Raw genomic sequence first — 22,018 nt, forward strand, 5'->3', positions numbered from 1 at the left:
TGTCCATGTGGCTTATTGATTAAATTAGGGAGTGAGGGATATAGGGATTCATGGATAGCGATAAATCTGTGGAGGCTTTTATTAAAGCAGCAGGATATGATCTGTTCTTTGAAAGCTTAAGATAGGAATAAAAAGGCACAACCTGACTAGAACTTCTTTTGTGATAAGCAATTGTTGATTGTCAGATTGGATAAAAGGGCCTAGCCTGGATTATATAAAACATTGAAAGCTGGGACTTTAGAGAAGAAAAATATAGGGGAAACCACTGAAGAGTCCTCCCTGTACGAAGTTTTATTTTTCTTTTCTGTAAGAGGAATAAGTTGACATTTCTTTATCTTTCCTTACCATTTCGGATGGACTTTTCAATGGATGGTTGCTGAAAACAGCTAATCAGATTATTTGTTAGATAATGATTTTCAGCCAGTGGGGACAGGCTGAAAAAGTCTCACAGGTGTTTCTCTTGCTCCAATTCCCCACACTAATCTTGTCCCATTATTATTGTATTTGCAAGATAATGGTAGCTAAACAATACTACCTATGGTTTATGTCTTTAGGTTCCTCTTTCCTTCTCTCATCACTGATTGAAACTTTTTTTAAAGTTACAGTCAGAACATCTAATCTTTTCTTGTTATAATATGTCCACTGTCTTGCTCTTTCCCACAGGCTTAACCAACTGGCAGGTTTTGCTTTTTAAATGTAGATGTCAGGTTTGATGTGTGATTCCTTATGCATTGAACTGAAAACTCTAAAGTGTGTTATGCCTACTTCTGCCATAAATTGCTTTTCAGTTTTCAGTGGTCAGAAAGGCAAATGCATATTATTGCTTTTGTAAAAGTAACTTTTCCTTCCTTATTCTAAAATTACTATTGTAGAAATTTTTTAGTAAGTGCAGACTATCAGCAACATCCACTGTTAACAGTGTAGTGTATACTTTTCCATCTTTCAAGACATACAGGAATATAGGTGTGTGTCTTTAACTTCACACAAATAAATGTATATAATAGTTTTATCAAAATAGGCTCATTATATGTACTACCTCATTCTATCATGAAGTTTTTCACAAAGAATATGGTATTTAAAAGTTTGGTAAATAGGAACTTTTCATGAGCAGGGAATTTCTAATCAGAGAAAAAGCTTTGAAAAGCGTAAAAAACTTGAAGATACAAAAGAAACCTTCCTCACAGTTGATATCATTAATAAAGATTACATTTATGAAAATTGCATGGTAAATGGTAAACTTTTCCCACTCTGTGTATCTGTACGTTTAAACTAGAAATCCTCATTTTAGATATGAGAAAATGGGATATTTAAATATTTTTAATTAATTAAATTTAGATCAGATATAAGGAAGGTTGTCAAATAGGCTTTATGTGGAAGGTATGAAATCCAGAGACCTCTGTGACTCATCAGTCATAGACCTTTGAATAATTTTAGGATACTTCAGTACAGATTTGAGTTTTGTTTTGAAGTTTTGATTTGGCCTTTTTCTTTAATTACTGGTAAATAATTTGGATTCCGTAGTATTTCAAGTGTCGTGAATAATGTTTTGATGATTTGCCTTTTAAGATCTTTTATTCCCCCCCAAAATCTTTTATCCCAAGATTTTGTTTATTGAAAACATACATTCTCTTAGTATGTAAGTTAAACTGAAGGCATTATTTGACTATTTTACAAATAAAACTGAATCTTGGAGAGTAATAGGACTCTTCAATTGCAAGTCACAGAGACTCTAACTTAAAAAGAAAATTTACTGGCAGATATAAGAATTTTAAAGATGAAGGATCAAGTCTAAATAATTACACATAAATATTTTGTACTTTCTTCACACAGTCCAGATTTATGGTCCTCTTTACCTTTCACATTCCTGCCTACCATTTCTACTTTCTCTGTATATTCGTTTGAAAAAAATATATGCAAATGTCATAATTTTTTAGGTTATTTTATTGCATTTGGGTTTTTTTAGGTTGGTTTATTACAGTTATTGGTAAAGTACAGATTTATTGTAAATGTAGTCTTGATCTGTGTGGGTTTTTCCCTAGTAAATTATTATTTGTGGATGAATACTACATTGTTGGAGGGAGACCACATTCACTTCTTTAGATATAAATACTGAGCACTCAAACCCCTAATTAAGTAGTTAGAAATTAAAGTTCTAATATAGGATTTTACTTGACTCATAGCATTCTTGAGTAATGATTCCAAAATACATGTTGTGACTTACTAATAAAAATTAATTTATTAGGTGATAGCTCAAATAGGCTTTTTTTCCACCTTTGTATTAAAGAATTGCAGACTACCTGATTTGTAAAAGGATTTTTTAACCAAATGGTGTCACTTATTTTTTCAGCAACCATGCTGATACTTCAGTTTATTGTTTTATTTAGCTCTTAGAGCTTTTCAACAGTCTGGGATAAGGGACTATGGTGTAGAGTTCAAGATGGGTGAGAAGAATGCCCTTTTGCGTATGAAGTGGGTAAAGGACAATTATCAAAGGGAAGTAGAAAAGTGAGTCTGAACTTCCAGTATGACAACAGGAAAGAGCACATATGGAAATTCATTTCCTGAAGCTGCCCGTATGTTTATACCTCTTTAAATCTTCATGGACTCAAATAGGCAGACTCCAGTTTGAACCAGTGAAATGATTCATTATATAGAACACGCCTCTGACTTGTCTAGTTTTACAGATCAATTTTTATGTCATCTTGATGTTAAGGTTTATGTAATGATGAGATTTTCCTGACTGCTAATACTAGGAGTCAAAAGATTCTAGTTATTTATTAGAACATTAAAAACTATTTTTAAGATGAAAAAAATTACTGTTGTTTTTAAATTCCCATGTATTTTAACAGTGTTCATTTTTTAACAGGTAGCCAATATGTTCTACATTGTAGTGATTATGGCTCTTGTATTACTTAGTTTTGGTGTTCCCAGAAAGGCAATACTTTATCCTCGTGAAGCACCATCTTGGACTCTTGCTAAAGATATAGTTTTTCATCCATACTGGATGATTTTTGGTGAAGTTTACGCATATGAAATTGATGGTAAGGATTTATGTTTGCAAATTCATCTTTTGGTTATTTTATGTTTTAAAGTCAGAATTGCATTACAGTAATATTACATATTCTCACAAGTCAAACCATTACCAACCTAAGCCCTCCCAAAATACAGTAGGTAAGCCCAGAAAATAAAAATAACTATAAAAATCAGTTGAAAAAGGATTTTAGAGTTTTTTCAGCCACAAATGGAAATCTGGCCTAACCTGGTTACACAATCATGTAACACAAAGTTCAGAGGTAGAGTGGTATTTGAAGTTTGTTAATTCATAGCTAAGGACACCTGTTCTTTTTCATTCCACTGCTCTGTAATCACAGTGTCTGATTGATACAGGTTTCCCTTAGGATTAGGAGACTGTCACTAGCAGTGGGAGGAAAGAGTGGTTTCCGTGGTTCTCTTATGGGTGAGAAGTTACTTTCCGAATAGCCCCCTATTGAACCTGTTCCTTAAATCTCATTAGCTCAAATTGACTTCAGCCTGCTTATCTCTGAAAACAGTTGGGGCAAGGGGGTAATAGGATTAACAGTGATTAGAGCAATCATGATAGATTCAACGGTAAACTCTTGAATTAACACAATCAACTGTGAACACATTTTCTGCATAATTTTTTAAATAATTGTTTAGCTAATGAGGCTAGATAAATTGTGAACATAAGTGATGCTGCCAGCTTTCAGAGATGTTCTACTGATGTCCACATTTGCATTTTAGAATCTTTATTTGGTTAGTTCGCTCTTAATCTCTCTTCCACTCTCTCTCTCCTGTCTTTACTCCTCTCTCAGCCCATACCTATGTTGCTCCCTACCCACCTATTTATAGGTGATTAGGTCAGGGGATGGCTGCATAGTGGTTATCAGTTGTTATCAGATGTTGTTTAAAACAGTGAGGTTTTACCAGTGTGGTTAAACTTTCTTTCTGTTCCAATGCTTTCCTTTCAGTGCCATTTTCAGGTTTTCATTTTCTGCTTTTTCTGTTGTGGATCTAGTTTAGTTGTTATAGAGCATTGGGTATAGCTTCTTGGTCTCCGTCATTTTCTTCCTTGGGTATTTGCTACATCAAACAGATCTGAATAGAAATAAAATAGATGCATTAAATTTTTTAAGATTGAAAGAATCTTGTGTATTCCTTTGCCTGTGAAATCCTGGATTTGAAATGATTTTGACAAAGCCATTGAGTGTTTTAATGGTGCATCTGTTTTTAAATGATTACTAAAGAAATGTTAATTGTATTGTAAACATTTATATAAGATGTCGCTAATTCATGATTATTCAATTCTAATCCGTACCCTACTGAAATTGGTTTGCTTAATTCTTTAATATTCTGGTGGGTACTATAGCTCCTTTTTTCCTTGTTTTTTTTTTTTTTTTTTTTTTTTTCTTCCTTAACTGTGTTTTGGCTTCAGAAACATTCCCAGTGAGGTTAATGAAAAGCAAGAAATTCAAACCTCATCATTTTATTCTTGGGAAGCACTTTAACCACTCTTGCAGCCCTCTTGTGACATAATAAGATAAACTCAGTAATCTTTGTTTGTAAATTTACTGTGAGTTTACCATACCCTTTTATAGTACAGTTATTTTTCTTACAGAAATGTTACAGTGTGGCTGAATCTGGGAATTTTATTCTACTTAATGTTCCTCAAGCTAAACCCTGCCTTGAAATGCAGAAATAACATAGAACTATATACCTCCTCATCTGGAATGGAATGGTAGAACAGATACCCATATCCCTCACAAAATTATTCTCTGTTGGAGTGTTTTTAAGTTTGTGTTGCATGTGCTTGTCTAGAAGCTTTTTATAGAGTCTGAAACAGATTTGTGCATAATTGAAACTTCCTTCAAACAAACAATACTAATTAAAACTAGTTACTGGTGTAGAAACCAAATTGCACTGTATGTTAACTAAAATTTTAATTAAAAAAATAGTTACTGGTGTGATTACTATATCTGAATTTTTTTCTTCTTTCCAAAGTGTGTGCAAATGATTCCACTATCTCTCAAATCTGTGGTCCTGGGACATGGTTGACTCCATTTCTTCAAGCAGTCTACCTCTTTGTACAGTATATCATTATGGTCAATCTTCTTATTGCTTTTTTCAAGTAAGAATTTTATTCAGCTGCTTATTGTAATGAGATCATTTAATATATAATTCTCATTTTGAAGGAAATACACAAAATTTCAGATCTAAAGATTGTACTGAGGCTTAAACTACTAAAATTATCTTCGAAAATTACAAATAAGGCATACTTTTTCAAATCAAATGAGACTTTAAATTTGAGACTTACCTTTTAACATGCAGGATCTTTTATAAATTTAACCTTTATTATAAGGGAATTTTACTGGGTTACAAAGGATTACATTCAGTATATGAAACAGGCAAATAGAAAATTCAATAATTTCATTAATATTTTGGTGTACGTCTTTTTATTTTTTATGAATATTTATGAATTTTTTCTTTTGAAAAATAATGTTCTTATATTTTGTATACGATTTTTAACTAAGCAAAATATGAATATTATCCACATTAATAAATATTCCTCTCCGGTTTATTTTTATTTTATTTTTCTCCAGTTTATTTTTTCATTTATTTTTTAAAGATTTTGTTATTCATGAGAGATGCAGAAAGAGAAGCAGGCTTCCTGCATGGAGCCCGAAGCGGGACTTGACCCTGGAACTCTGGGATCATGCCCTCAGTGCAAGGCAGGCGCTCAACCACTGAGCTTCCCAGGCTTCCCTTTCCAGTTTAGTTTTAATGCCTGAGCTTCCCAGGCTTCCCTTTCCAGCTTAGTTTTAATGCCTACCTGGTATTCCATGATATAGACCCTACTTTTTCAACCATATGTTACATTCTTCAGTTAGATTGTTTATAATTTTTTGTTCCCAAAAACTATTACGGTTAAATTTTTTATCAGTCCTAACATATGTCCTTAGAATATTTCCCAAAAAAAAAAAAAAAAAAAAAAGAATATTTTCCTAAAAGTGGAACTGTGAAGTATGTGCATTTTTAGGACTTTATGCATTTAAGTTAAAGTAGGCCTGCATCCCCAAATCTCTGTCAAGACAAGGTATTATTATCTTTAATGGTTGCTATTTGATAGTACATAAAAGTATCGTTTTTATATGCATTTATTTTGTTGCTACTAAGATTGAATATTTCTTAATAGTTTTGTCCTTTATATATAACTTTAAAATCCTAATAAGATGATATTTTCTGCTCATTTTTCTGGAGTCTGTAATTAAGACTCCCAGTAATATCAAACTAGTAGCTTATACTTCTTGCTGTATTTTTTCCAATTCCTCATTTGCCATTTAGTTTTGTGTTTGGTAGAGTACTCTTTTGAATCCTTGTTTAGAATAGAATTACAGTAGTTTTTAGTATTTAAAACTTGATTGTATAATTAGCTATGTTTATTTTTATTCTTTATTATTCAAGCAATGTGTATTTACAAGTGAAGGCAATTTCCAATATTGTATGGAAGTACCAACGTTATCATTTTATTATGGCTTATCATGAGAAACCAGTTCTGCCTCCACCACTTATCATTCTCAGCCATATAGTTTCTCTGTTTTGCTGCATATGTAAAAGAAGAAAAAAAGATAAAACTTCAGATGGACCAAGTAAGTAAAATATATTACAGGAAATGTTTTTATTTTACCACTTATCAATATTATGCTGAAGGTTAAGTATTAATTTTATTCAGAAGACTTAATTGGCCAATATTATAAAAAGTTTTTGTTGAATTTGTCTGAACATAAAGGAATTTTAAGTATAATATATCTATAAAAGTGAATTCAGTATTAAACTTCTCTTTGAATGTGGCATGTCAGTTTGTTTTTGTTAAAATGGTAATGTAAAACATAACATTTGCTGTTCTACAAATGATTTTTGCTCTTTGTAAACAATAACACTAGTTTATTCTATATTTACTACATGAGACTAATCATTATATCAAACTGTGCTTAAAATTTTATAGTGGCTTACTGTTCTACCAAATTGGTTCTTAAATTTCCCTATCCGGGTAAATGAGGGAGAGGTGCAAAGAGAGATGGTAGGGGAAGAGTGTTTTATAGGAAAAGGAAATTAGAAGAGGAGGAGGTACTCCTCTTGCTGAAGAAAAAAAATGGAAGTACTTGCTCAATGCTTTAGAAACACTGCAGTAAAAAGAGAAAGAAATTACAGATGATGGATATGGTCTTATGAGCCCTGAATAATTCATGACTCATGAGGTGTACAATTTGATATCTTGATAGTCTTCATTGTTTTTTTTTTTCTTTTCCCTCCTTAGAACTTTTTTTAACAGAAGAAGATCAAAAGAAACTACATGACTTTGAAGAACAATGTGTTGAGATGTATTTTAATGAAAAAGATGATAAATTCCATTCTGGGAGTGAAGAGAGAATTCGTGTCACTTTTGAGAGGTTCAGAAGGCTCTTTAATTATAATTGATTATATGTCACATGGATTCTGTTACGTCTTATACATGGTCACTGTTCAATTTATGTTTGTCAAATAAGCTTAATAATTTTATATATTGGAAGACAGTTCAGTTCTAATTTTTAATATTTAGTGTAAGTCAGCAAGTCAGTTTCTTATTTTTTTGACACTTGTTACAGAGGACAGAGGAGATTTACTGTCTTTCCTAGTCAGTGGAGAAAAGTGAAACTATATTGTTTTAAAGCATTTTTTTTCTTTTTCTATTGGCTTTGCTACCTTCTGGAAGCAGATGGTATAGTTATAATAATGGTAATGGTATTTCTATGTATATGTAGCTTTATACACATCCGTGTGTGTTACTTTGATGTGGGGAAATTGTAATAACAAAAATGTTTTTTGAAATTTTGCATTTTATTATAATAGAATCAGCACGAGGAACTCCCCCTCTCTCCCTTTTTTAAAGATTTTGTTTATTCATGAGAGACACAGAGAGAGAGAGGCAGAGACATAGGCAAAGGAGAAGTAGACTTCCTATGGGGAGCCTGATGTGGGGCTCCATCCCAGGACCCTGGGATCACAACTTAAGCCAAAGGCAGATGCTCAACCACTGAGCCACCCAGGTGTCCCCCAGCACTGGATCCTTAAACATTAGATGTGCCTTTTATAAGTAAATAATCATCTTATTTTCTATGTTAGCTTGTTTGAGGGCATGTAAAAATTTTTTACCATTGTAATTTATTGAGAGTATAAAAAGAATCTCTAAAACTTTAATTTTTAACATTTATAAAAACTCTTGTTTCCCCTACAGGGTGGAGCAGATGTGCATTCAAATTAAAGAAGTTGGAGATCGTGTCAACTATATAAAAAGATCATTACAGTCATTAGATTCTCAAATTGGCCATTTGCAAGATCTTTCAGCCCTGACTGTAGATACATTAAAAACGCTCACTGCCCAGAAAGCTTCGGAAGCTAGCAAAGTTCACAATGAAATCACACGAGAATTGAGCATTTCCAAGCATTTGGCTCAAAACCTTATTGACGATGGTCCTGTAAGACCTTCTGTATGGAAAAAGCACAGTGTAGTAAATACACTTAGCTCCTCAGTTCCTCAAGGTGGTCTTGAAAGTACTAATCCTTTTCTTTGTAATATTTTTATGAAAGATGAAAAAGATCCTCAGTGTAACATATTTGGTCAGGATTTACCTGTAATACCCCAGAGAAAAGAATTCAATTTCCCAGAGGCTGGTTCCTCTTGTGGTGCCTTATTCCCAAGTGCTATTTCTCCTCCAGAACTGCGACAGAGACTACATGGGGTGGAGATGTTAAAAATGTTCAGTAAAAATCAAAAATTAGGCAGTTCATCTAATAGCATACCACATCTGTCATCCCCACCAACCAAATTTTTTGTTAGTACACCTTCCCAGCCAAGTTGTAAAAGCCACTTAGAAACTGTTACCAAAGATCAAGAAGTTGTTTGCTCTAAAGCTGCAGAAGGAGATAATGTAGAATTTGGAGCATTTGTTGGTAAGTTTGGTAAATTAATATTTGTATATCAATATTTTTTATTAAAATTATCATCTTAGAAATAAATAACTAATTAGTAAAACCATGCACTTGTATGGTAAGTGGACTACATTTCATAGATTATGGTTCTAAAATTTTTAAAGGGAATCAAGTGGGGGAAATAGGTTGAATAGTTCCATTGGTATATACCTCTTTGGGGAATTTACTCTAATAACATTTGTATATAAAACTTATTTGGGCTTTTTCTTTTGATTTTGAGAATCTTCTGTTGAGTTCGGTCCACTTGTTGAAAGAACCTGAGTGATTCATGAATGTTAGATACTTGGGAAATAATAGAAAAGTATAGGAAAGGCTACATAGAAATAACTAGAAAAGAGCTGTGTCTTATAAGTTGGGTGACCACATAATTTTTCATCTCAACCAGTACACTTTTGATAGTGAAAAGGGTATGCTAATAATTACATTAGGACACTAGAGAAAGCCAGGACTCTACTTGGAAAGTGAGGATTTATGGTCAAACCACTATTATATGCCCAAAGAAGAGAGCATTTCAGAAAAGAATAATTCATTCTTACACTTCAGATAGCTAAAGCAAAATAAGGACTGAAAATGTATTTTTTGGCAGTGAGTTCAGATTAGTGGCCTTGGTGGAATCTGTCTCAGTGAAGTGGTTGAGGGAGAAGCCAGATTATATTGAAATAAAATGTGAATGGGAGGAGGGAGTGTAAAAAGGAGGACTTGGGGAGCAACTATAAAGCTTACTATGATGGTGAAAAGAAAGAAATAACTAATACTGTGGTTTGTATCTAAGGTTTTTTATTTCTTTTGTTTTTAATGATGGGGAGACCTAAGATATTTTAATGTTGATAGTATGCCATACAGAAGGGAAAGATGAAGAGAGAACACTTTATAGAGCTAGCTAAGTTGCTACTATTTGGGAGAATATAGTGTTCTAACAGTCTTCCTTTTAGATTAGTAAAGATTAAAGTATTTAACAAAGAGTTCTTAGAAAAAACTTGAGTTGTTTGTGGGCATGATCAGAGTGTTCTGAGGCATGAAAGAGGCCCTCTGTCTCTTCAGGTTTGAATTTTTCCATCAGGTGACTTCCTAACCTTGTCTTAACACTTGTTTGAGCCTTCCCAGCTTAGAAATTTACCTAGTCACGAAACCTTATGGAGATTAGTCAGAGAATATGGCATGTCCATGTAATCTCCACATTGAGGCCAACCCTGTAACTTACCTAAATAACTGAGCATACTGATCTCTACTGCTAGGCTGTGTACAGTTCAGTATGGATTTAGAGACAAACTTTTCCTGCATAAAATCTATCCCAATTTATTTTTTTAAAGTACATTTTAGTCTGTTAGTATATTGCCACTGGGATGGATATGTATAGATACCTACATATTTATCTCTACATATAATTTGTATATATAGTATGTGAATATATATAAAATAAATATCACATATTAATATATATGTAATTTTATATTTTATTAATAGTAAAAGCAGTGCTGCCCTTTTTTCTTTTTACATTTCAAACAATTAGTCTCATATGTTGGATTTATTTTAGGAGGCCTTTGGCTTTTGCTCTTACTGTAAACTGAACTACTCATCTCTAGCATCTTGACAGATATTTTTACTATATATCAGAAAATCTACCAGAAACTTCAGAGCCATCAAAACTACTTTTAAAAATAACATAAAATTACTTTTATGTAGACTTTCAGCAAGGACATTATTTTTTGATAAGAAAAAATAAATATTTTGTGTTGTAATCTTTTTTTTCTCTTTAAGGACACAGAGATAGCATGGATTATTTGCAGAAGTTTAAAGAAACATCAAACAAGATAAAAGAAATATTATCTGTAAGTAAATCCTTGTAACAGCACAGTTCAACCTTATTTTGCTATTTGTGGGTTTAGTTCAAAAGAGAATTAAATATTTCAATAAAAAATGCAGTTTTAGCAGAGATCATCATCAACATGATGATCCCAAATATTTAAAATAAAGCTACATACCATTTAAAAAGAAGAAACGATTGAATATGAAAAATGTTCTACAAATAGCTTGCACTTTTTTTATTAATAAAAATTAAAAATACCTATTTAACATTTCTCTTAAAAAAAAAATGCTTGCTCCTATACATTTCCCCTTGACCAGATACTGAATTCAACTCTTTCCTGCCCCAGAATTTATTAGAACATAACCCTGTCTGTCAAGGAACCTGTAGCCAAGCAGTAAAAAGCTGAATATGCCAGTAACCACAGTATAATGTGCAGGTGTAAGATATTCAATAAATGTTTGCTAATTAACTTTTTAAATGTATAGAACAGTGAGTGAAAAGTATTTAACTGTTGCTTTCATGAATACCTATAATGATAGAATCTTAATATGAGGGAAAGGAACCAGTAGGGAAACCAGTATTTTTTTTTTAAGTTCTATCTCTTGTTTTATCTTGGAGTTTCTTACATGGAGGAAGAACTAATTGGGAATTAAAATTTTAAAAACAAGAAAACATAGATGGAGAGAAATTGAGCATTCAGATGATAATCTTAAGTATTAAAAAGTATAACTTTTTTCTGATGGGCAGATAGTAAAAAATTGTAACAGATATTTTGAGTTGGAAAGAAAAACTCTTCTCTAACTTACCATTTAAGAATCTGTGTGCTTCATTGTATATAAATAAACACAAAATTTTTTAAAAATTAAAGGAGATAAAAAAGTAATCTGAGGAGTATGTTGGTAAATCTTAAGGCATGTTTTTCCAGTAAGACTGGTGGAAACTTTAATGGAGTACATCAGAAAGAGAGGGTGTAGGGTAACCATTGTGAAATTATTAAGGAGTCAGGAGAAAACCAAGAATACAATTTCTCAGCTGAAATAAGAGTTGAGATAGCATGAATTTTTTACCAGCCATATCAGCATTTGGTTTTTATTTTTTATTTATTGTTTTTTTTAAAGATTTTATTTATGAGAGACACAGAGAGACAGACAGACAGACAGACACAGGCAGAGGGATAAGCAGGCTCCACGCAGGAAGCCTGATGGGGGACTCGATCCCGGGACTCCAGGACCACGCCCTGGGCTGAAAGCAGATGCCAAACCACTCAGCCATCCAGGGATCCCCAGCATTTAGTTTTTAGCCAGGAAAACTAAAGTCTGGGAATATGGATATGGGGAAAGTAAATCTTTGGAGTGATTCTGACTAGAGGATTGGCATGTTACCACAGTAAAAGATTGGAACTCTAACTAGTTGGAAATATTTAGAGTTGTCAGACTCAGCAGTCAAAACCTCAAGTTCACCATCTTCCTCATGCTCAGCAGACATATTCCTTCAGTATATCCTGTCTTAATAACATCAGCATTCTAGTTTTACCAAGGCATGACTGCAGTCCTACTTCTGTCTTCATTCAACAGCCAATCTAACTTGTTTTGCTTCCTAAACATTTTTGTAGTATCTCAGGTTCTCTCAGTACTCAGTAACAACTACCCTGACGTAGGCTATCATTCTCTAATATGTATTTCTTTTTTTTTTTTTTTTAAAGATTTTATTTATTTATTCATGAAAGACACAGAGAGAGGCAGAGACACAGGCAGAGGGAGAAGCAGGCTCCATGCAGGGAGCTCGATGTGGGACTTGATCCCAGGACTCCAGGATCATGCCCTGGGCTGAAGGCAGGCGCTAAACTGCTGAGCCACCCAGGGATCCCCTCTTATCTGTATGTCATTGAACTTTTAAAATGCCTCTACAAGTGTCACAGTGGCAGTTGAAAGAACTGTATCAGTACGTTCTTGTGGCATTAAGGTTTCCCCCACAGATTTCACCTTTTAATAATAATGCACCTATTAAATGAAGTAAAAACCCAGAGTATGCTAAAATTTTTAAGTGGGCAGGTAACTTTCTAGTAAAAAGAAGAAGAAATTACAAGTTTCTGTGAAAACAGGCAGAAAAGTGGTGGCCGTGTTTTGAATTAAACAATTTTGAGGGGATCCCTGGGTGGCACAGCGGTTTGGCGCCTACCTTTGGCCCAGGGCGCGATCATGGAGACCTGGGATCGAATCCCACGTCGGGCTTCTGGTGCATGGAGCCTACTTCTCCCTCTGCCTGTGTCTCTGCCTCTCTCTCTCTTTCTCTGTGTGTGACTATCATAAATAAATAAAAATTAAAAAAAAATTTTTTTTGAGTAAATTACTTAGAGAAAAAGAACTCAAACTATATTAATAGAATAATGAGCTCTAGGTTGGAGTCTGAGACTTTGAGTTCTTGAATGTTTGTGGGTTATAGACCTCTTTGAAAATCAAATGAAAACCATAGACCCTCTTCCCATAAAAATGCACATATACAAAATTTTATCTATATGGAATTTTACAAATATCTGGAAGCCCACCATCAGTCCTGCACTAGAATTTCTGTTATAGATTCTATGAAACTCATGTGTCATATCAAAGAAAGCACTTAAATAAAGCAAATAAGAAATAGCTAAAAGTGGTCCCAAAAGAAACAACTAAAATCAGAAAGGAAATTGGAGTCGCATTGTGACCACATAAAAGGTTAGCACTCTCACTTGGTTATATAATCAGCTGTATATGAAGAGTACAGAGCATCAAAGGTAGAAAAGCTTAACTTTCTTGAGATGTAAGTTGAATTTATTTAATAAAAGTAATACTTTATTGCAGGAATACTATTTTAAAACTCACTGTTTCTGAGAGGTGGTAGAAGTTTGGGAATATCTTAGAGTTGCATAATAGTGTGTGACCTGTTTATAACTTGAAGAGAGAAAACTGTGAATGGATTGGATTGTCCCCACATTAATTTAATGCAGCTTGTTCATCTGGGAAAATGGGTAGGTAAAAATGAGAAAGTTAAGGGAGAATTAGACTATAAAATACTGTACAGGTAGAACAGTTGAAACAGTGAACATTTTGGTGACTCCAAAATAATGCTCCTGCAAATAAGAATTTAATAGGGAGGGTTAGATTAGAAATTGATGAGAAGGGAAATGCTTTGTCAGTAAGTACAAATTGGATAATTGAGTAGAAATTTGGAAAAGTCTGTTTATGTTCTTGTATCACTTCATAAGCTCAGATGAATTAAAGCTTTTATTTATTTATTTTTAAAGATTTTATTCATTAGAGACAGAGAGGCAGACATAGGCAGAGGGAGAAGTAGGCTTCCTGCAGGTACCTGATCCAGGACTTGATTCCAGGACCCTGGAATCACAACCCGAGCCAAAGGCAGGTGCTCACGCTGGGCCACCCAGGTGCCCCTGAATTCCAGCTTTAAATGTAAAAATTCACATCATTTCAGAAAACAGAAATATTAAGTCACTAAGACCAGGAGGACTTTTTAAATGTATAAGGAATAAACAATATTAAAAGAAGGATGTGAAGAGATTTAAGTACCAAAACATGGAAATCATAGATAAGTAAAAACAAATTTGGGAAAAATTGAAATGTGACAAATAATGATCAAATCTTTATTATGTAAACAGCTCATATAATTAATAAGAAAGCTATCCAGAAACCCCTTCTTCCCCCTAAAAACCTCTCCTCTCTACTCCTTTATCTTCCAAACTCTTATAATCTGTCAGTGTAAAATAGCATTTTGTTTTTTAGGTAAACAGGTAAACGTTTTATTTTCCCTACAGTTTTTCATAGTTCCCTCAGTTTTTTATGAAATTGTATTACTGTTGAAAAGGATCCATTTAGATGGGTTTATGAACAATAAATAGTATATTTTGATGTAGTTTTTTGAGATTGTCATTGAAGAAAATTAACCTGTAACATATTTGGTGTCCAGGTAGATTAAAGCATATTGAGCTGAATAGATACAGAGACTCTTATACTGCTTAGTATAATCATTTGAAATTCAGTTTAATTCTTCTTAAATTGTGTATTTGTGCAATATACAGAATGATGTTCCTTCTGAAAATGCTTTGAAACATGTGAGTTCTCATGCTGGATTTACTGAATGTCGTAAAACTTCTATTCCTCTTCATTTAGAACAAGGTAAGTTTCTGACTTGTGAATCATGTTACCAAACATGCTCATTTAAGCTTTCCGTATATTTTATGTATGTCACACACCTGAGCAGCAAATGTTTCAAGAGTCAGAAAATGATGATTCAGGTCATTCATTGTTCCCTTAAGTTTGAATAATACACATAATCCCAATATTCTCATATTTTTTACAAATTGTTTAGTACCTAAAGATGATCTTTATCAATCTGCGGGTTTTAACTTACACAGATGAATCTGTAGTGTTTTAATCTATTTTTCTAATTTAACTTTTAAAAATAGCTAATACGGGCAGCCCTGGGTGGCTTAGCGGTTTAGTGCCGCCTTCGGCCCTGGGCATGATCCTGGAGACCCGGGATCGAGTCCCACGTCGGGCTCCCTGCATGGAGCCTGCTTCTCCCTCTGCCTGTGTGTGTGTGTGTCTCTCTCTCTGTGGTAATAAATAATAAAATCTTAAAAAAAAAAAAAAAGCTAATACTTTTATTTGGCTCAGAATTAAAATACAAACACACACAAGTACTTTGAAAATAAGTCTGTCTCATTCCAAAATAACATGTAACCACTTATTTTTATTTATTCTCTAGAGTTTCACACAGATTCTATAAGACAGTAGTCTTCTTCCTCTCATTTTTACACAGAAAGAAATATACCATACATCTACACCTTTAATTTTTCACTAGAGAATTACATGGCCTGGGGATGTTTCCATATCACACCTTTTTTATGAGTCAAAAGTTATATATGCATATAAATTTAAATTTATTATTCAGCTTTTCACTAATGTGCATTTAACGTTTATAGTGTTCCTTAAGAAAAACATCACTACCATGTCCAGCTGACCATCATTTCCCCTTTCATTCTCTTCTGGTATACAGCAGTATCAAGTTGGAAGTATTCCAGGAGTGCAAGTTGGTTTAACACTAACATCAAAAATATAATTGATGAGGGGCACCTGGCTGGCTAAGTCAATACAGCATGCAACTCTTGATCTTGGGGTTGTGAGTTCAAGGCCCATGTTGAGTGTAGAGCTTACTTAAAGAAAAAAGTGTATATATATATAGTTCTCTATATATATATATATACACACACACACACACATATATATATATATGTATGTATGTATGTATAATTGATGTACGATAGTAAGAGGAGAAAAATCATTTGATCATCTCAGTAGCTGTAGAAAATGCATTTGATGACATTCTGCATCCATTCATGATTAAAACTCCTAGCAAAGTTAGAATGGAGTTTCCTTAATCTGAATAAGGGATATTGACAAAAAGTTACCACAGATACTATATTTCATAATGATCTCTTGAAAACCACATGGGGATCCAAGGCAGGGATTCTGGCTGTTACTATTTCTATTTAACATTCTTTCTGGAGAAATAAAGTAAGAAAAAGAATGGTGGAAGGGTTAGGAGGGAAGAAATAAAATTCATTTTCAGTAACATGGATGTTCTTTCTGCAGTCAGTATGCTTCTTAATTTTGCATCCTCATATTTCAGCTTTAGACCATAACTTTTGACCTCCCCTTAAAGAAGGCAAGAATTGAACTCTTCCCCTCCCCCAGTTCCCAAATACACGTGCGCGTGCACATACACACACGTTTACTCTTTTCCACCAATATAATTATATTGTAATTTTGGTTAGATCAACACTAGATTCTCTGCTATTGACTACATTTCTTCAAGATACTCAGATACATAATGCATTTTATCAGTTTCATTATCTTGAAAAAATTTTGTCCAGACTCTTCTAATGTATTTCAATCTTGTCTTTTTTGCCCTCTACACTCGGAATACAAATTTTGTTCTAAGATTCCCCATCACTATTCATTCTGAAGTTTTTCTTCACTATGTCATAAAGTTGTAAATTCTAAATTACTTTAGAATTTAACATCCTGACTTTTTAAAATAGGCTTAATTCTTAAGTTTAGAATAAAGAAAAACAAGATATGATAAAGATATGGCATCTTAAATAATGGGAGGAGAGATTAACTTTTTTTTCTATTACTATAAAATGATGTATGTTTAAGATCATGAATTACAATGTTGTAATGGCAAGAGATTGAAATCCTACCAAATGTCCATCAGTACGAGTTTGGTTATCATTCTGTACAATTATTGTACACCCATAGTATGAAGTTCAATGTAACTTCAAAATAGAGAAAGTTCTCTGTGTACTGGTTATGGAAAGATCACCAAGCTTAAAGTTAAAAAACCAACAATAAAACCACCCAAAATATGTATTATTATTCTACTATTTATTTATGGTTTTAAAAAATGATAGGTGTACACACACAAAAAAATAAATGGTAGGATACATAAGAAATTTGGAAATAGGAAGAGTAAGACTTTTTCCGTTATAGTCTTTTATTTCTTAGTGCCTTTTTAGAAAAGTAAATTGAATAATTTTGATGCCCTGTCAAGAGATCTGTGGGCATGTAGCTCAATCTTCAGCAGTGTTGAGGAGGGGATAAATTATCTTATGAAGGTTACACTGTATGTAAAAACAATTTGTGTTTTGTTAGTTGATATAAAAAAACTTTCAATTGTATAACTTAACATTTTAAAATTTTCTTTAAGTAGAAAATAGCAGTAGAAGGCCATCTACAGAAGAAACTCATGAAGTAGATTCCAAAGCAGCTTTACTACCGGTTTGTACATTTCAATTAAACAAATGCATATTTTAATATGTATATTTATTTAAAAAGAGCTAAAAGATGGTGATATGTTATTTGAGGTTATATTTACCTTTCAAAAAAATTTTACCTTAGAAAACTAACATTAGTACATGGTGGCAATTATTCTTAGTAGAGTTTCTTCCTGTAGTCTGAATAGTTAGGGGTTTATTTTTACTTATTTATGTATTTAGGTATATAGATATATAAAATTATCTTTATAATTTTATGTTTTTCAGCATGATAAATGTAGTCTTTAATCCCCACCTCCTATTTATCCCATCCTCTCACCCACCTTCCCTCTTCCCGGATCCACAGTTTGTTCTTTAAAAGAGTCTTGGTTTATCTATTTTTTATTTCTCCCCCCACTTTGCTTGTTTGTTTTGTTTCTTAAATTCCACATATGAGCAATCATATGGATATATGTCTTTCTCTAACTTATTTCATTTCGTATTCTCCAGTTCTATCCATGTTGTTGCAAATGTCAAGGTTTTATTCTTTTAATGGCTGAATAATATTCCAGTGTATATATACCATGTGTTCTTTATCCATTCATCTATCACTGGACACTGGGAAGCTTCCATCATTTGGGTATTATAAATAATGCTGCAATAAATATAGAAGTGCATGTATTCCTTTAAATTAATGTTTTTGTATTTTTGGCTAAATACCCAGTAGTGCAATTACTATATCATAAGATAGTTCTGTTTTTAACTTTCTGGGGAGCCTTCATACTGTCTTCCACAGTGGCTGTCAGTTTGCCTTCCCACCAGCAGTGCAAAAGAATTCTTTTTTTTTCCCACATCCTTGCTGACATTTGTTGTTTCTTAAATGTTTTTGATTTTGGCCTTGCTGACAGATGTGAGGTGATAATTTCATTGTAGTTTTGATTTGCATTTCCCTCATGATAAGTGGTGTCGAGCATCTTTTCATGTGTCTGTTGGCCATCTCTATGTCTTTGGAGAAATATCTGTTCATGTCTTCTGCCCATTTTTTGTTGGATTATTTGTTTAGGAGGTATTAAATTATATCAGTTCTTTATATATTTTGGATACTAACCCTTTATCAGATATGTCATTTGCAAATATATTCTCCCATTCCATAGATTGCCTTTTAGTTTTGTTGATTGTTCCTTTGCTATCAGAAACTTTTTGATGTAATCCCCATAGTTTATTTTTGCTTTTATTTCCCTTGCCTCAGGAGAGATAGCTAGAAAAAAATATTGCTATGCCACTGTTAAGAGAGATTACTATCTATGCAATAGTTTAGGAAATTTTAAAGAAAAATTTATACAAAAGAAAAACAGTAATCTGTTTGTAGTGAAACTGTATGAAGTCATTCCCAGCCAATTTAGGTAGTATTTGATTTTCCAAACACTTTAAAAGCATACTCTGGCAAGCCAAACAAATAGCTTGGGGAAAAGAAAAACTGTTCCTTAATATGAGTCAGGTATAGAAATCACTACTCATAATTATCCTGGATTATCAGGAACATATTAACTTACATTCTGCTATAAGGAGGTTGTATTATTGAAAATCATGTTATTAAAAAAATTATTTCAATGAGAACAGGGGGCTAGTTAACACAGTTTCATAGTAACAGTTCCTTCTTTCTGGAAGACCTATCCTGAACCTAAGCAGCAGAATTTTGCCACAAATTAAGTTCTATTGAAGATGACCTGACAATGCCAAATTATAAAACTTTTGGGTTTCAAGTTTCATAAACAGCATTAAACCTCTAATACCTTAAGATAGTAGAATTATTGGTTACAGATCTAAAACAAGTATGATTATTAAAGTGATTAAAACAAATTTAAAAAAAGAAAAGACGCTATTCAAAAAGTCCTGAAAATTAGGGGAAAAAAATCTAAAATAAAAAATAACTCATTGGAAGTTAATAATAACATAGATCAGGCATAGCTAAATGGAGAATTACTAAATTGGATCAGAATGTAATCATACAGTTAAAATTAGATGAAAAAACTGCAGAGTAAAAACAATACACACATACAAAAAAAGACTTTAATGAAATATGTCTAAATGTTTTTGGTGATTTGTTTACAGTGTGCATGATTTTAATTTTACTCTTTATACTTTGTTGTGTTTTTCTTTTGTGGGCACATAGTATTTAAGAGTATAAAGTTATCATCAGAAAAAAGCAACTAGCCAGACTATAATTATATTGTAGGAAATAACAATCACAAAATTATTCTATATTGTGGAGTGGTCTTAAGATAATTATATCCATTTATTATTTTATTAGTTCAGGTGTATGAAACAAGGACTTCACATTAATTTTTCAGTCCTTCATTCTTAAAACCTATAGGAAACAAAACAGGTTTAAACAGTTCTACTTCATCTAGAGAGATTTTTTTTCTTTAACTTTACGTTTGTGTTTGTTTTTGACTAAAGGATTGGTTACAAGATAGACCATCAAACAGAGAAATGTAAGTAAGTCTTTTCTCATCATTAACCTAAAAAGTATCATAGTTATTTGATGTCTTTTTTTTTCTTTGTACCATTTCTTAAATACTCCTTTATAGATGGATGATAATTATTTAAGTGGCTCTTGTCTTTACATAGATGAGATTGGGGGCACTCATTTATTATGAATTAATATATACATTTAAAATTATAATTCTTTATAGTTACATTGTTAGAGCCATACTATAATTACTACTCTACTAAAATCTTCCTTATAATATGATTTTATTTAGTCCTGTTTCCAACTTACTGTTGAATAAATTTATTCAAAGATCTAGTTTGACAATTTAGCTTTGCACTTAGCTAACTTCTATGCCCATCATTGTAATCAGCAAGCCTTACCCCTGCTTTTGGAAAAGTAATTAGAGCAGTTATTACACAGTATACATTAAAAAGTTTGCATTCAGGGAGATCCACTACAAAGCTGATACAGTAATCCAGAACCAAATGTGGAAACAAAAGGCAATCTGACAAGTAATCATCCCTAGAAAGTAAAAATTTTTAGTACAGATTAAACATAAAGAAGAATCAAAGATAATCTATGTGATTCCAGCCTGAGAATTAGTTTTTTTTAGGATTCTAAAGAACATTAAAAAAAAAAAAAAAAAGTCCTCTTGTTTTAATGCCTATTTGATACTGGAAGCATAATAGAGTTACTTTGAGATATGGACTACTTGAGAAGGAAATTATTAGATATTCCACAGTGTTCCCCATTTCCTTCTGTGTACCAGAAATACATGTGAATATAGAGAGAAGAAAATAAACCAAGTGCCACATGGACATCCAGTATTCAAGTTCTTTGGATATTATGGGCCTGTTTGGCATTTGGAAGACCAATCTGTAGTCAGATCTCTTCAGAGTATACTATCTTTTATAACCAAAATCATACGATGTAAATACAGAATAGGTACTTGAAGTTGATGTTAACTCAGCTGGCAAGAGAACCTTATCTCACACAATGTTGAGCCATAGAAATACCCAAAGAGGTGGAGTTGGTTAGTACTTTTTAGATGCTAAGTAAAGAGTAGTTTATCAGCAGCAAGGAGATGAGGCTAGGGTGAAAATACTTCCTATAATAAAATATTTATATTAAGGTGAAAGTCAGTAGGAAATAACAGTATCAGATCAAAGTAAGAGCTAGAAAGAGACTGTGAAAGTTCTTCACTTCAGAGGTCCTTTCTGAATCTGGTCTTTTTTTAGTCCTGAGCAACGTCCCATAGCTGTAGGGTGAGAGAGCTAAGCTTCTAACCCATTTTACTTGATTCTTATTGCATTTTCCTTTCTACTATACCTGTCTAATTTGCACTGGAATCTATGGGATTAATAAAACCTCCTCTTGGTACCAATATATGTTGTTACAAATAAATATATTCAACATTGGAAAATTTTTTTCAACATTATAAATTGAGTTTTGCCAAATGCTGTCTATTTGCGTTTCTCTCCATTCTTTGCCTGCAATTCTGTATTTTCAGAAATCTGCAGTCATTTCAAGGCATTCTTAATATAGTATAGAATTTATCTCCATGAATAGAGAAGTCATAGAATATTTTACTCTATTAGTACTAGAACCTTCAATTTGGCAGCAAACTACTAACATTTAGGTATAAATTGGAGGTACAGGGGATCCCTGGGTAGCTCAGCAGTTTAGCGCCTGCCTTTGGCCCAGGGCATGATCTTGGAGTCCTGGGATCCAGTCCCACATCAGGCTCCCTGCAGGGAGCCTGCTTCTTCCTCTACCTGTGTCTCTGTGTCTCTCTTTCTCTCTCTCTCTCTCTCTTTCATGAATAAATAAAATCTTTAAAAAAAAATAAAATAAATTGAAGGTA

The 22,018-nt window shown here is 32.9% G+C and overlaps 1 protein-coding gene across 2 annotated transcripts in view; it reads left to right on the forward strand.

Moving 5' to 3' along the window:
- TRPM7 (transient receptor potential cation channel subfamily M member 7) overlaps positions 1-22,018 on the forward strand; it is a 118,568-nt gene that overhangs the window by 77,664 nt on the left and 18,886 nt on the right. The window contains exons 22-30 of one of the 2 annotated variants that reach the window (XM_041741650.1): positions 2,867-3,041; positions 5,020-5,146; positions 6,481-6,665; positions 7,334-7,466; positions 8,291-9,006; positions 10,804-10,874; positions 14,922-15,018; positions 17,615-17,685; positions 20,121-20,155. In XM_041741650.1, coding sequence (XP_041597584.1) covers positions 2,867-3,041; positions 5,020-5,146; positions 6,481-6,665; positions 7,334-7,466; positions 8,291-9,006; positions 10,804-10,874; positions 14,922-15,018; positions 17,615-17,685; positions 20,121-20,155 — 1,610 coding nt within the window. The remainder of the gene's footprint in view (positions 1-2,866; positions 3,042-5,019; positions 5,147-6,480; positions 6,666-7,333; positions 7,467-8,290; positions 9,007-10,803; positions 10,875-14,921; positions 15,019-17,614; positions 17,686-20,120; positions 20,156-22,018) is intronic. The other variant, XM_041741660.1, reaches the window with a different exon arrangement.

The sequence above is a fragment of the Vulpes lagopus genome, chromosome 2 (assembly GCF_018345385.1).
Source record: "Vulpes lagopus strain Blue_001 chromosome 2, ASM1834538v1, whole genome shotgun sequence".
Taxonomy (NCBI): Eukaryota; Metazoa; Chordata; class Mammalia; order Carnivora; family Canidae; genus Vulpes; species Vulpes lagopus.